Here is a 17,041-nt window from a genome sequence, read left to right on the forward strand (position 1 = left end):
GATGGCACCAATTCCGTTGTGCCACAGAGGGGACTCCTCACCTGTACTACTTTGATAAGTTCCGCAGGCCAGGGATTGAGCCCATGCCACAGCAGTGTCCCGAGCCACTGCGGTGACAATGTCATATCCTTAACCCACTGCGTCACAAGAGAACTCCCTGTCCTTTTCCTTGCACATGCCATTTTCACTTCCTTCCACTCTTCATATCTCAGCGAAAAAGGTTATCTCTGGTCTAAAGTAGCTCTCCTCCTCTATATCTCCTTCCTTGTTTCCTTCAAAATTGTTTTTGTTTCTTCCCCATTACAATATAATGGGAAAAGAAGGTACTTCACTGGAAATGTCTTGAGAAGTACTGCAGGTCTCTTTCAATTGTAAGAGCTGTCATTCCAACACCACCACTGTGGGGATACCACACACCACACCCTCCAGATGCTCCCCTCTTCTATCACTTCAAAAGGAATGCAAATCACGGTTTCACTGGCAAACTGCATCCATTCCAACTGCTATGAACAAACCGTGTCCTCCCCAAATTCCTATGCTGAGGCCCTAACCTCAGTGTGATGGCATATGGAGATGGGACCTTTAGGAGATAATTAGGTTTAGGTACCCATAAAAAGAGGAATAGACACCGTAGAAACTGGCACAATACTGTAAATCAACTATAATTTTAAAAAGGGGTGGGGAGAGATACCAGAACTCACTCTCTGCCATGTGAGGACAAAGCAAGAAGGCAGTTCTGTGACAGACAGGAAGAGAGCCCCCACCAGGACTCTGATCCTGGACTCTTAGCCTCCACAATTGCGAGAAACAAATTTCTGTTGATGAAGCTATCCGGACTATGGTATTTTCTTACGGCAGCCTGAGCTAAGACCCCAACCAAAAGGAGATGTTCCAATTTCATCTGCAATTTAACCAAATACACACGTAAAAAGATACTTGATACAGTAGCATTCTTTATCCAGACTCTCTGCTCCCAATCCAAACTGTTCCATTGTTTGTTCAATGTTCTTCTCCAAAAAGCTATCCTTTGAGGACCGAGCACTATTAAGACCATCACTCTAGGTACTTATCACTTGCAAATACTTCAATGCTGGAAGAAGACTTCATTTCACATCTGGTACCAAACGGTAGTAGGTAGCATCCTTCCCTCAGCCACCATCCAACTTACCGCTATACACTAAACTGGGTGAGTCAGGCACACTAAGACATCCTAACAACTGTGTTTTATTCAGAAAGACTCATTGATGTTTCAGTTAAGATGCAATTTTGGTTAGGACTCATGACAGCATATCGCAACATTTCCTCAGGCAATCTTCCCATGGGATTTCTGCCTAAATGAGAATCTCATGGGACTCTTCATTAAACTACTGTTTTGTTTTTAAAGCTCATTTCAAAAAGCATTTTGACATTTCAAAAAGCTTGGTTCCCCCCGCCTCTAAAACTAGGCTCTAATTGTAGATTAGAGTTATTAAGTAGAAACTAGATTCTCTGAGACATTTTGTTAGAAAATTACTTTCAAACATTCAGGAGCTTATATGTTTTATCAAAGGGAACTCTATGGAGTTCCTGGTGGCCCAGCAGTTAAGGATGTGGCGTTGTCACTGCTGTGGCTTGGTTTGATTCCTGGCCCAGGAACTTTTGTACGCCACAAGCACAGCCAAAAAAAAGGTGGGGGCGGTCTAACATATTTAAAAAATTTTCAGATTCATTGTAGAATCTGAATTACAAAGTCAGTTATTTTCTCTGATACTTCTAACCTTGGATATTTCAAAACACAGTCTTTCAACAGAGTAATTTTTAAAAATCCCTTATCTCATAGGGAGAAACAGGGAAAAAAATTAAGCAAAGTAGTTGCCAACAGGCTATGCAGGTCCAGAGATCCAGATATAAAAGAAAGAGCAATACCCAATGCCAAATTACCAAAACAAAGAATGGAAGTATTCATATTTTGTGACTGGAAATCAAAGCTGCTCGGAAATGGGGCCTGGACAAAAAGTACAGTGGCAATAGGCTTAAGCTGAAAAGACCCTCTATATTTTAGGATCTGTGATTCCAAATATTAATCAATATGGCACTGACTGTAACAGGGGATAAAGTGGTAGAAAAGGAAATGCTTCAAAGTACAAAATTCTGAGGGTTCTAAAACAGTTCTTTTTTTTTTGGTCTTTTTGCTATTTCTTGGGCCGCTCCCGCGGCATATGGAAGTTCCCAGGCTAAGGGTCCAATCGGAGCCATAGCCACCGGCCTACGCCAGAGCCACAGCAACGCGGCATCCGAGCCATGTCTGCAACCTACACCACAGCTCACGGCAATGCCGGATCGTTAACCCACTGAGCAAGGGCAGGGATCGAACCCTCAACCTCATGGTTCCTAGTTGGATTCGTTAACCACTGCGCCACGACGGGAACTCCCTAAAACAGTTCTAATCTGGAGTTCTCTTGTGGTGCATCGGGTTAAGTATCTGTCATTGTCACTTTACCAGCTTGGGTCGATGCTGTTGTGTAGTTTGAAACTTCCATATGCCTTAGAACTTCCATATGCCATGGGCACAACTCCCTTCCTCCCAAGAGTACTAATCTTCAAAATTTTTTTTAAAGACTAATACTTCTTCATCTTCCAATAATTTTAAAGAACTTCACCTGCACAAAATCCAGCCCTACCTGTGAGTACCCACATCAGTCTGCGCCTCCCTCCTGTATCTGCCTATTACAGAGGGAAGGATCAGGAGCCCACAGCTTTGGGGAAGCAAAACATAACTTCTCCTCATAAAAAGATTTTAGGCCCCTTAAAATTCACTGCAGTCATTACAGAAAAGGAAACATAAAACCTATTTAAAAACAGAATCTTCTGGTCCTCCTCCATATTTCTCCCAGAGAGATACAGTAACTTGCTCATAGTTACATGGAGAATTGGTGATTTTTGCCAGGAACTGAGAGACACGTATCCTCACTCTTAGTCCAGTGCCCTTTATAATAAACCATGTTGCCTTCCATTTAGGAATCAAAGTAAATCAAGACCTAAATAAATTTAGAATCTGCCCAAGGAATACCCAAGTCTCCTTAGTCCTAGAGTGAATTCCAACCTTGGCCAAATGAAGAATGTTTGGGAAAGACTTGCCAACAAATCTAGCTGAATACTTTATTCTCAGTGGACTCTATTTCTCCATCACACCAGCCCCTTCAATCTTATAACTGTGCCTTTTCAAACTGTCCCACCTCGTGAACAGGAAAAAAAACTGTGTGTGTGTTTCTTCCCCAAGAAAGGTTAGGTCAAAAGAGAATATGAATCTGGTTTCTTTCTGCCAGAATTCTGGCATAATGGGACCGTGCAGGAATGTACCTTCTGTGGAATCTTCCCACACTCCTGAGTTGTTAAAAGTAACCAGCAGAGGCATGATCCATACACTCCCCAAATACCTGAGCTGGAAACAACAGAAGACATTCAGAGATCTTAGCCCTGGGACATTAGCACCTGTCAGTCAACTATAGTTCTCACGATATGCTTCTGCTCTTACTTCAATTTCATACCAAAGAGCATATCACACCTGCACAAGTTGAGAAAACCACGCAAATGAATTCACACAGTAGTAGAGCAGTTTGGGCAGGGTACCAATATTAATAATAAAGTATAATTTTTAAAAATCCAAAGACCTTATGCAAGCATGTTATTCTTAGCATTTACAAGCAGATATGACAAAGGACCTGGAGCCCTGGTAATCTGACCTTGAGACCAATACCAAAAAAGATCAGGTAGAGTTTCCAAGCAAAGGGAGTTGCCGAGTAAGATGGCATTTTATCTCTTACCTGAAGCTAAAGGTCGGATCCACTCTTTGCTATTTAGGTCGAGTCTCCAGAGGTCATTGAAGGCAGCATTGCAGCTGCTCTGGGTACAGCCTCCAAACACATACATAGACTGATTAGCATCATAATAGCATGCACCTAGAAAGAAAACAATAAATGAATAACTGATGTCTAATTCTTTTTTTTTTTTTTTTTTTTTTTGGCTTTTTTTTAGGGCCGTACTCATGGCATATGGAGGTTCCCAGGCTAGGGTCGAATCAGAGCTTTAAGCCATCACCCTACACCACAGCCATAGCAACGCCAGATCCAAGCCACCTCTGTGACCTAAACCACAGCTCATGGCAATGCCAGATCCTTAATTCACTGAGCAAGGCCAGGGGCCAAACCCATGTCTTCATGGATACTAGTCAGATTTGTTTCTGTTGAGCCACAGCATGAACTCCCTGATGTCTAATTCTGAAGCCCTTCTAACACCTTAACTATAGCCCGTATCTTCCAAAATCAATTATTTCACACATTTCACAATCGTTAAAAGTACCAACTTCCTACATCTAGCCTCTTGTCTTCATGTTGGTCAATATCGCATTAACCTTTAAAATAAGGCCCAGAGAAAAGCTATGGAAATGTTATTTCTGAGCACACTAAGCACAGTGACAATAATATCATTAAATTAAACAGTATAATTTTAGCAAGAGCACACAAGAATTCAGATTCAGGGTGTTCAAAGAGTGAAGTTTCAGCACAGCTGCATAATTAATTCTAATCTTCATCATTATCCTCTAGGGCTAAGCAAAGATAGTGCTAACAGAGTACTCTGTCCTCTCATCTCTCTCCACCAGTCATCCTCTTGTTGCTTTTGCTTTCAATGACACATGAGGCACAAACCAATACACGAAACTTTATACAAAAGAGAACGAGAGAAAACAATCTTACTCAATGCCATAAAGTAACCACACATACAGAATCCATGTAGCTCCAGGATCTCTGAGGTAGTATGGCCCCAAAACAGCTGAGAGGAAAAACATTTAAATAATTAAGCCTCCAGGTGTAAAATCACTAAAGCTGACTGTTGGGTGCTGAACAGAAAACCAATACAGTATGTAACATTTAAAAAGCACCAAGGTGGAGTTCCCGTCGTGGCGCAGTGGTTAACGAATCCGACTAGGAACCATGAGGTTTCGGGTTTGGTCCCTGCCCTTGCTCAGTGGGTTAACGATCCGGCGTTGCCGTGAGCTGTGGTGTAGGTTGCAGACGCGGCTCGGATCCCGCGTTGCTGTGGCTCTGGCGTAGGCGGGTGGCTGCAGCTCCGATTGGACCCCTAGCCTGGGAACCTCCATATGCCGCGGGAGCTGCCCAAGAAACAGCAAAAAGACAAAAAAAAAAGCACTAAGGTCTCTAAGAAGAGGACTTTTATTATTTATTTTTTTTTTGCTTTTTAGGGCCACACTAAAGGCATATGGAGGTTCCCAGGCTAGGGGTCGAATCACAGCTGTAGTTGCTGGCCTAAATCACAGCCACAGCAATGCCAGATCTGAGCTGCATCTGCGACCTACATCACAGCTCGTGGCAACACTGGATCCTTAACCTACTGAGCGAGGCCAGGGATGGAACCTGCGTCCTCACGGATGCCAGTCAAATTCATTTCCACTGAGCCACGAAGGAAACTCCAGAAGAGCCTTTTTAATCAGATGATTATACACATCTCACCAATGGGCACTATTCTGAAAAAGAGTCAATGACTATGAGAGGGGCAATTTCCTTAAAACCAGAAAGACCAGAGCCAGTCTAGACAAGAGGCATGAAAGCTAAGCTCTGCCACCTTGCTTCTCAATGCAAAGTTCATTTAGCCTCTATCCTTTAGAAAAGATGAGCATGCTCCTTATGGTACTGCATTTACCATCTCAGATTTCAGGAAATGGAATGAGCAAAACTTTTCATTCATTTCATGCTACCAGCGGGGGGGAAAAAAGACTTCTCAATGTGAAACTAGGCTAGAAGAGTTAAGCGTCACATAAAAGAAAGGAGAAAGGGAAAAGAAATTTAGAGATTCAACCTATTAGTGCATAGTTTCAGTGATCATCCCAGTTTACTTGTAGGTCTAGTTCTGTTCTGCACACCATTGTTTTTATTTTTGTTTTTTGCTTTTTAGGGCTGCACCTGCGGCATACGGAAATTCCCAGGCTAGGGATCGAACTGGAGCTACACCTGCCAGCTTACACTAACTTGGGACTGAGCCTCATCTGCAACCTATACCACACAGCTCATAGCAATGCCAGATCCTGGACCCACTGAGCAAGGCCAGGGATCGAACCCACATCCTCATGGATACTGGTCGGATTCATTTCCACTGGGCCACAACGAAAACTCCCCAGCACACCACTGTTTTTATAGACCTCTTCTGAACTCCAGCACCATTTATTCAAGTTCAGAAAAGGGGAAATACCATTGCTATGGTTACCTCTGTGATACATACTAGCTCTGGTAATAACCTTCCTTTTTTATTTTTTCTTAACTCAGCCCACTTTATAGTCCTTTAAGGATTCCCTACACTAGGAAAGCCAAGTTAGAAAATTGGACGAGTTAAGATAATAAAAGCAGTATGTTCAGTCACTTATTCGCAGAAAGCTCAGCCAGTGGAAGGAGTAAATCCCAAACATCTGACCTCTGACACTGTGCAGTAATGGAGCTGCAGACTTTTCAAATTAACAAAGGAATTAAAGAAACCAGAGATGTGAAAAATGAAATACCATTTAATCATCAAGCAGCTCACATCTGCAAAATAATTACTCCCAGAACTCAAACATGCTACAATGGGATATGAAGGTTTAAGTGATCTTACACTTTCCAACGACTTTCTTTGCCTTTTTTTGTTTGTTTGTTTATATATAATGATTTTAATTTTTTCCATGATAGTTGGTTTATAGCTGCCTTTGAAAATGACTTCTAAATCAAATTTATTTTTTTTAATTTTTAAAAATTTTTTTGGTCTTTTCTAGGGCCGTACTCGAGGCATATGGAGGTTTCCAGGCTAGGGGTCGGATCGGAGCTGTAGCCGCCAGCCTATGCCACGGCCACAGCAATGCGGGATCCGAGCCGCGCCTGCAACCTACACCACAGCTCATGGCAATGCTGGATCCTTTACTCACTGAGTGAGGCCGGGGGTCAAACCCGAAACCTCATGGTTCCTAGTCGGGTTCATTAACCACTGCGCCATGATGGGAACTCCCAGCTTTTTTAATTTACATCCCAACAAGAAAGTCTACTAAGAAGTAAAATTCTACTTAATTCCACTGCTCATATTTCAGATTTGGGAAGAACTGCAAACGATAAAGATCAAATTAGAGACATTAGACAAACAAAAAGGATAATTACTGAAGCCACACTTTAATCTCCACTAAAGGAGCTGAGCTTCAGATATCCTGGTCTTCTCACGACTTTTTTGAACTAGCTACTCTAACTGAACCAACTAGTGCCTGGAATAAAAGAACATTCTATTTCTCTCGATAATCCACACCCCCAGAACAGAAATTAGCCATGTCCTCGGGCTTCTGAAATCTTAACTGATGTCCACTATAACAATGTTTAATGAGACAAATCCATGATTTCATAACTGAAAGAGTCAGGGACTCATTTACATGCCACTATTCTTCAAAGATCAATTTTGGCAGCTGCTTCCTTCAAGCAGCAAAAGAGCACAGTGCCTTTATTTTTCAGAGGTAGCAAACATTCTTCTTCTCTATTTGGACTGAAAACCCAGCCAGCAGCTGAGCCCCATGAGGTCCTCACCACGTGTATTTTAATCCTATACTAAAATAAGGCAATCGGTATTTTCCTGCTTCTCTTTGAGCAAACAAAGGTTTCTGGAAGAGGAAGGCACAGCCCAAACGCTGTGCAAATCTAAAGGGACTGAAATGACAAGTTTCACACACTGCATTTTCAATGCCCAACAGTCATTACCAACAAAGCTTGGAGAGGAAGGGAGTCCATTTAGGCAGCTATGTTTAGAACTCAGATATAATGGGAATGAGAAAATAGCCATCAATAATACTCTCAAATATTTTAAGCATCTTACTGAACTATGTTTATCTATTTTTATTTAAGACGCCTACATGTTGGTCTGGGTGGGGGTTGGGAACCCAACACGTTCAATGGGCCTTTTAGAAAAAATTAAGAATTTAAGCAAATACCAGCGCTCAAGTAGTTATTTCCTTTACCAAAGTTCTCCACCCAAACAGAACATTTTTCTTTCACAACATCTAGACCACTGGAATGTGCTATCCAAAATTACAGTTCTTAGTACAATATGACACTCTGCTAAGAAATAACACTGGGTGTGTGATTATTCCAATAGCTAGATCTCTTCAGATTTTCTGAAATGTACTTGATTGCTTCATGAACAACTATTACTAGTCATATACCTCAAGTTACAACCTAATAACCCCGATTCAAAGACAAGTCAAATATTCACAATTACACACACAACAAGCAAAGAATTCTTTAGTATTCTGAACACTTTCCTACCATATTATAATCCTCAGAAGTGCAAAGTCTTCCAGATGTTTCATATTTTCCATGTGTAGTCGCTAAATTAGTATTTGTTGAACTCTAATTTTTGCACTTTCAGATGTTAAATTCTCTTTTGTTTCCTCCCCTTGTCTCCAGGGAACGGTCTTGTGGTGTAGACCAATGCAGCTGCGGCAGCGGTCTACACCACAGCCATGGTAACACCAGATCCGAGCCACTGAGCAAGGCCAGGGATCGAACTCACATCCTCACAGACAATGTCGGGTCCTTAACCTGCTGAGCCACAATGAGATCTCCTAAAACATTTTTCAAAATACAATACTAGGAATTCATGAGACGCCCTATATCAATCTGAAAAAGGCATCCTACATTAATCAAGGGTTGCATAATTGGCCATGCACGCACTCACCAAAAAACTGGGAGAACTGGCTTCTATTTACTTCCCCTGCATTTTTTTGTCCCAGACTTTTACATAATAAAGAAATTCTATTGCTCAGATCTTTGTTACACAATTCCACAGAATGTAACAGATTCTTGTTGTGAAAGGTGCACAGATGTCTAAGACATGGAACCTGGCTGTCCTCAAGTGGACAACAATCTTACGCAGGAGACATCATTATCATCCTATAGTTTTGCAGGTTAAAACCTATTTTTATAAGTATTTCCTCAATTAAATTTCCTAGCAACACTGTGACATTAACAGAATCTGTCATACATATTTTTACAGATGAGGAAATTGTGGCTTAGAGAAGCCAAGGAACGTGCTTCCCGAGTCTAAAGTTTTTCCTTTGGGTGCAGCCTCTCTTACATAGATAATTATGGTAAAAGACAGATGGTAATGGGAGTTTCCTGGTGGCCTAGCAGTTAAGGATTAGGGGTTGCCACTGCTGTGGCTCAGGTTCGAACTTCTTCAGGCCTCAGGTGTGGCCAATAAATAAATAAATAAAGACAGTAATAAACATTAAGAAGGAGGTGAGTATGTTAGGGGAGTATAAGCAGAGCAAGAAAAGAGCTCAATCTCCATGATGGGGAATTTGAGACTAATGTGAAAGAAGGTGGCTTTTGGCTTTGTCTCTGAAATGGATTTTAGAGGACAGGACATTTTCAGTCAATTAACAAGGGCTGAATAAATCTAGGGATGAAAAAAGAATGAAAGGGGAAGGGAGAATAAAATGAGGGCACCCAAGCAAAGCCATTAAGTAGGGAAGTTTGAGGCAAACAAGGACTCTCATGTAGGTGGAGCCTGGCTGTGTAAGGACACAGCAGTGAGTCAGAATGAAAAGATAAGCTGGGCCCTTGAATGCCAGGTGGTGTAGAAACTTGTTCAGGCAGTGCAGTAAGCCTGAGGCTTTTTGGCAGAGGAATGACAAGTCTGGTTTTTGGTTTCAGATTTGCAGTGTTTCCCCACAGGGGCTCCTGTCATTTTGGGCAGGTCAATTCTTTGTGTGCAAGATCATCCTTGCAGGACACTTAGCAACCTACTGCTAACCTTGCCTACTAACTGCCTGTAGCATTTTCCAGTCAAAACAATACACAATGACCATACAAATTTCCAAATGCCTTAGGAAGTGGCACTGTCCCTGGTTTCAGAGATGGCTGCCAACAGTGTGGAGTCCAGGTTCAGATAAAGAGAGAAGAAAAACAAGAAGACCAGTTAGAAAGATTTAGGAGAGATGGAATGATTCAATCATAGATGTGAGAGCAATGAGGGGAAAGAGTGTAGATATGAGAGACTGCAGAGATAGAACAGAATCAACATGACTTTTGTTGTCAAGGGAGAGGAACTGAGAATGAATCTAAGATTTCAAGCTTGTATAACTGAAAGAATGATAATGCCATTAACTAGTTTAGGGAGGAGAGAAAATCTAGGGGGAACTACTGAATTCTACTTTTAGCTAACTAAATACGAAACATCTGTGTATATCTGTGGCAATATGAGCAAAGAACTAGAAATGTCAACCTCAAGCTCAACATAAGATAGGTTTGGAATAAAATAGAGCTCAAGGGAGAAATAGAGTTGGAAGTTGAAGAAGCTAAGGAAAGAAATTAATGGAATTCCTGTTTTCAATCTATTTGGAAAACTGTCCATCCCCTGTAACAATCCTCTTCCCTTTGCCAGTTAGAGAGCATGTAGAGACAGATGGAAGGAAACAAAAGACAGAAAGGACACAACAAAAGACAATGAGATATAGAGACACCATTTAAAAAAATTTATGGCAACTTTTCTTGCATTTCAAGTAAAGATATGAAAAAAAATTTTTTTATTTTTTATTGTTTGTCTTTTGGGGGCCACGCCCATGGCATATGGAGGTTCCCAGGCTAGGGGTCGAATCGGAGCTATTGCCACCAGCCTACACCAGAGCCACAGCAACGCCAGATCCGAGCTGCGTCTGCAACCTACACCACAGCTCATGGCAACGCCGGATCCTTAACCCACTGAGTGAGACCAGGGAGCGAACCCGCAACCTTGTGGTTCCTAGTTGGATTTGTTTCCACTGCGTCACGCGGGAACTCCATGACATGAAAAAAAACTTTAAGCAAGGACAAGAATCAAAACTCACCAACCTCTGAACTTCCATGAGCTTACAGTACTAATCCCTTCCACTTCCCCCTCAAAAACCTGCCTCTATTGTGTGGTAATACTCTTTTCAAAAGCTAGGTAACTGAAAAATATTTTTGACACAGTGGAATTCGGCAGCAGCTCTGCAGGGCCAGGATGCAGGTTCGATTCCCAGCCTGGCACACTGGGTTAAAGGATCTGGCATTGCTGAAACAGCTGTGTAGGTTGAAACTTTGGCCATATGCCAAAAGGGTGGCCAAAAAAGAACAAAAGAAAAAAAAAAAAAAAAAAAAAAAAAAAAGGAAAGGAAAAGAGAGAGGGAGAAAAGAAAGAGAGAGAGAGAGAGAGGACCTGTTGCTACGATAATTATTCATCCCTATTCGGTATTCTTGTTTCTATTTCACCCAGATTCATTTGATTTCTCTCACTCGGGACTCTAAAACTACTTATTTCAAAACACCATCCTAAAAAAGTCTTCAGTCTTTAGAAACCTTGTCTCTACTTCTTATTCTAATTATCTGTAGGTAACTAAAGTTATCTTTCCCTCAACAATAAATACTGGACCTAACATGGATCCTCTTGTAATCTCATTAAATATTCTCAGCAAGGCTTCACTTACTGTCTATAGCAATAATTATCAAAGTGTGATCTGTGGAGTCCTAAAAACATGTGAGACTCTCCTTCAAAAAAAAATTTTGGCCATGCTTGCAGCAGGTAGAAGTCACTACAGGGACAACACAGGATCCTTAACCTGCTGCACCACAAGGGAAATCTCAAAATTATTTTTATAATAATAATACTAACAATAAAAGGAAAAAGAAGAAAGTAGTAGTGCTAGTAGTAGTCATCGTCAACGTAATAATTGTTTTTTTCACTGTGCTGACATTTGCACTAATAGTGCAAAAGTGGGAGTTCCTGTTGTGGCGCAGTGGTTAACGAATCCGACTAGGAACCATGAGGTTGCCGGTTCGATCCCTAGCCTTACTCAGTGCGTTAAGGATCCGGCGTTGCCGTGAGCTGTGGTATAGGTTGCAGATGCGGCTCGGATCCCGCATTGCTATGTATGGCTCTGGTGTAGGCCAGTGGCTACAGCTCCGATTAGACCCCTAGCCTGGGAACCTCCACATGCCATGGGTGCGGCCCTAGAAAAGGCAAAAAGACAAAAAAAAAAAAAGAAAAAAAAACAGTGCAAAAGTGACACTGGGCTTAACTGCTACAGCCTGTGAGGAATCAAGGTAAGGGTACTTGACCACTCTAGTGATCACTGTGCTTGTCACCACCACACACTCACAATTTAAAACAAACAACTATGCCAGTTCTGACTTCAAAGATCACCAAAGGAGTCTCAGAGATGCCCTCTACCCTCAAAGTCCTAGAATCTCACTTTGAGATCTACTGCTCCAGGTTTAGAACAGCACAAGTAAAAACAGCTCGCCGAAGAGTTCCCGTCGTGGCTCAGCGGTTAGCAAACCCAACTGGCATTCATGAGGACATGGGTTTGATCCCTGGACTTGCTCAGTGGGTTGAGGATCCGGCGTTGCCATGAGCTGTGGTACAGGTCGCAGATGTGCCTCAGATCCCGTGTTGCTGTGGCTGTGGTGTAGGCCGGCAGCTAGAGCTCCGAGTCAACCCCTAGCCTGGGAACCTCCACTTGCCGCAGGTGCGGCCTAAAAAGACAAAAAAACAAACCAACCAACACCCCACCACCCCGCCCCACAAAAAAACAGCTCCCCGAGAGAACTGAAAACTCAGCAACCAGTGTGGCCTGATCCTTTGATCTATTCAGAGCCAATTCAGAGATGATGATGAGTTATCCTTACTTACTGAAGTCTCCTCTGGGTGTAACAGTACAGCATATGGTCTGGGGGAGTCAACCTCCAAGAGGTCTCCAATGATCCTCACTTCCTGGTATTTACACTCTTGGTCAACCCCTGTGTGACCCACAGAATAGAGCAGAAAAGATGGCATTCACTCCAGAGACTAAGTTATAAAAGAGATTATGGTATGGTTGCCATCCACCTTGGTGCCTGTCTCTGTCTCTGTCTCTCAGATTATTCTTTTTGTGGGAAGCCAGCTGCCAAGTTATGAGCATCTCTATAGAGGGGTCCATGTAGTAAAAACTGAGTCTCCTGTCAACAGTTGCTGAGTGAGCCTGTTAGCAGATTCCCCAAGCCTTTAGGTGACTACACTCTGACTGACAGACTGACTGCAGTCGCAGGAGAGACCCTGAGCCAGACCTCCCAGCTAAGCCACTCTCAAACTCCTGATTCTCAGGTACTCAGTGAGATAATGTTGTTTTAACTGCTAACTTTTCGGGTAACTTTTATGCAACATGAATAATCAATAACGCTCCTTCCCTTCAAGAGTTCAAAATATGGCTTAAAAAAAAGGACACACAGATAAGCTAACAATGAAAGACAGTGTGAGTTTAGTGCCAAATTAGAATTCCAAACAACATAAGCTAAGAACAGAAAAAATTTTCAGTGGGCTAGAGAGTTGAAAAAAACTTTCCCAAAGGAGCTAGAACTTCAGCTGAATTTTCATGGAGAAGCAGGCTTCAGGAGTTCCCGTCGTGGCGCAGTGGTTAACAAATCCGACTAGGAACCATGAGGTTGCGGGTTCGGTCCCTGGCCTTGCTCAGTGGGTTAACGATCCGGCATTGCCGTGAGCTGTGGTGTAGGTTGCAGATGCGGCTCGGATCCCGCGTTGCTGTGGCTCTGGCGTAGGCTGGTGGCTACAGCTGTGATTGGACCCCTAGCCTGGGAACCTCCATATGCCGAGGGAGCGGCCCAAGAAATAGCAACAACAATAACAACAACAAAAGACAAAGAAAAAAAAAAAAAAAAGAGAAGCAGGCTTCAGCTAGATGGGGATACTCCAGGGAAGGAGAAACAAGTACAGCAAAGTAACGAAAGAGGAAAGCTCTCGGGAAAAGCTGGAAGATGAAGTGGTTAATTTAGAAGTAAGTCAAAGAGGGTTTTAAATATAAGACTAAGTTTAGCTTTTATCTTATAGGCATTGGACAGATACTGAAGGTTTCTGAGCAAGGAAGTAATAGAACTAAAGCCATAACTCTGAGAACTTTCTAAGAGGCTTGCTCTTCCTCTCAATGAGCTTTCTTTATGCAAAACCATTAATAAATACATGTTCACTGGCCTAAGATATACCACATCTTAGTCTCACTCTGATGGAGGGATATACATCACTAAGAGAATTAAATGGGATCTACAAAAATCAATTAAAACAGAGAGTTAATTCCAGAATAAATAAACTTTACGTCTACCTGCCAGAACATTTCCCTTATAATTTTACTACATAAATTTGCATTTTATAATCAATACCCTTCATGTTCAAAATTTTTGTGTGACCTAGTCAAATTCAGTGTTTGCTGGAGTTCCCATGGAGGCTCAGTGGTAACAAACTCGACTAGTATCCATGAGCACGCGGGTTGGATCCCTGACCTTGCTCAGTAGGTTAAGGATCTGGCATTGCTGCGGCTGTGGCATAGGCTGGCAACTACAGCTCTGATTCAAACCCTAGCCTGAGAACTTTCATGTGCTGTGGGTACATCCCTAAAAAGACAAAAAAACAAAAACCAAAAACCAAAAAACACTCAAAATAAAATGTAGTGTTTGCTGAACATACACTATGTTAATATAAAGAGTTACTGTAAGACTTAGTGCTCATTCTGCCTACTCCCGAAGCAGAATCTCCTTTCCCTGACATAAGCCTTCCCTTGTTTTCCTCTTACATGCCGCCAGATGCTTAAAAGTCTAAGCATAACATCTTGACCTCTTTGGAGCAGAGATACTAGAAAAATCCAATGAAAAAGCAGAATATAGGAGTTCCCGTCGTGGCGCAGTGGTTAACGAATCCGACTAGGAGCCATGAGGTGGCGGGTTCGGTCCCTGGCCTTGCTCAATGGGTTAAAGGATCCAGCGTTGCCGTGAGCTGTGATGTAGGTTGCAGACGCGGCTCAGATCCCACGTTGCTGTGGCTGTGATGTAGGCCGGCGACTACAGCTCCGTTTAGACCCCTAGCCTGGGAACCTCCATATCCCTTGGGAGCGGTCCTAGAAAAGGCAAAAAGACCAAAAAAAAAAAAAAAAAAAAAAGCAGAATATAAAATTATGCCACAATGCTTATAATTTATTGAGGCTCATCTTCCCTAATTCTGATTATAAAATTAATATAAACCTTCATTTTACATTTTCTTCATTAAAAAGTCAGAGAAAACATAAGCCTCCAAAGTAGTTTTTGGAAACGTGACCATCCTGGAAGCAGGATGAGATCTGCTTTCACAGTAAATACTTACTGTGTGAGAACCGCTGAGTGATTGGGGTTCCAGGATAAGGGTAAGTCCGACTCTCCCACTGAATGTTTCCTTCCTGAACAGCCTTTATGAAACCATGATAACACTGGTGGGCTACACCTAAAGACAGAAATAACAAATACCTCAGCCTGGACTCTTCATTTGCAAATCAAATTATTAAAACTGTATCTATTAATGGGTAAACAACAAGGTCCTACTATACACATGGAACTTTATTCAATATACTCTAATAAATCATAATGGAAAATATGAAAAAGATTATCTGCAAATGTGCAACTGCATCACTTTTCTGTACAGCAGAAATTAACACAACAGTGGAAACCGACTATACTTCAATAAGTAAATCTTTAAGAAGTGCATCTATTAATTGCCTTATCACTTTTTATAAGACTCTCCAAAGACAGAAAACAGAATCAAAGAATTTCAAAACTAGAAGATCAAATTTCATTTTACCAAGGTTAAGTGATTTCGCTCATGGTTACAAAATCAGCTCACACTTTATAACTCTTCTCCCCTTTATGTCATATCATGAGGCAACACATCAAAATAACTGGTGCTATTTACTCCATAGCAAAGGGGCTGGGAGATAATTTAACTTCTTGAGAAAATGTTTGGTAAACAGTCTCTGGAATATAACAGCCGTTCAGTAAATATCTATAGTATACTAGTATCCAGAGGTCAGGGGTTTGATCCCTGGCCTTGCTCAGTGGGTTAAGGATCTGGCATTGCCATGAGCTGTGGTGTAGGTCACAGAAGCAGCTTGGATGCCATGTTGCGGTTGCTGTGGTATAAGCTGGCAGCTACAGCTCCAATTTGACCCTTAGCCTGGGAACTTTCACATGCCACAGATACAGCCCGAAAAAAACAAAATAAATAAATAAACACAGACCATGGCAATCAAGTATTCTCCACCTTAAACAAGGAGATAATAATTAGATGACAGTGGATTATAAAATGAAGAATTTACCAAGGAAAGCAGTTTATTTTTTAATGAGTTTTTACTATAATGGTGGATATATATAATTTTATAAATTTGTCCAAACTCACAGAATGTACACCAAGCATGAACCCTAATGGAAACTATAGACTTGAGTGACAATGATATATCAACACAAGGTCATCAATTTTAAGAAATGTTCCACTCAGGTGAGAGATGTTGAAAATAGGGGAGGGGAGTTCCCATTATGGTTCAGTGGCTAACAAACCCAACTAGTGTCCACGAGAACGCGGGTTTGATCCCTGGCCTCACTCAGTGGGTTAAGGATCTGGCATTGCCATAAGCTGTGGTGTAGGTTACAGATGTGGCTCAGATCCCACATTGCTGTGGCTGCGGTACAGGCCAGCAGCTACAGCTCCAATTCAACCCCTAGCCTGGGAACCTCCATGTGCCTTGGGTTTGGCCCTAAAAAAAAAAAAAGAAGAAGAAGGAAAAAAAAGAAAATAGGGGAGGCTGTGTATGCGTAGGGGCAGAAGATATACAGGAAACCTACAAACCTATTCAATTTTGCTGGGAACATAAAAATATTCTAAAAAACAAACTATTAAAAAAATGTTAGGGCTTCATTTTTTTTGGACAATCTATTTTCCAACACATGAAATTACCTTATCTCAAAGAGAAACATGTTGAATTAAGAGTACAACCAATAATTTACATTTGAAAAAATAACATTTTTGAATTTATGCCGCCTTAGTGGATCCTTAAGTGGGGATCACAGAACATGTTTTCCAGTGACGATCATTATCCCTTTGTGAAATTCTCAGTTAAGAATTGGAATATTAAAAAGACATGGCCGGAGTTCCCGTTGTGGCGCAGTGGTTAACAAAT

General features: G+C 41.7%; 1 protein-coding gene across 1 annotated transcript in view; it reads right to left on the reverse strand.

The window, feature by feature from the left end:
• The window catches only part of FBXO42 (F-box protein 42), an 80,992-nt gene that overhangs the window by 30,631 nt on the left and 33,320 nt on the right, over positions 1-17,041 (reverse strand). Inside the window, exons 3-4 of the mRNA XM_003127635.5 lie at positions 15,199-15,315; positions 3,804-3,938 (exon numbers count right to left, since the gene is read on the reverse strand). Coding sequence (XP_003127683.1) covers positions 3,804-3,938; positions 15,199-15,315 — 252 coding nt within the window. The remainder of the gene's footprint in view (positions 1-3,803; positions 3,939-15,198; positions 15,316-17,041) is intronic.

This window comes from Sus scrofa, chromosome 6, assembly GCF_000003025.6.
Source record: "Sus scrofa isolate TJ Tabasco breed Duroc chromosome 6, Sscrofa11.1, whole genome shotgun sequence".
NCBI classification, from domain to species: domain Eukaryota; kingdom Metazoa; phylum Chordata; class Mammalia; order Artiodactyla; family Suidae; genus Sus; species Sus scrofa.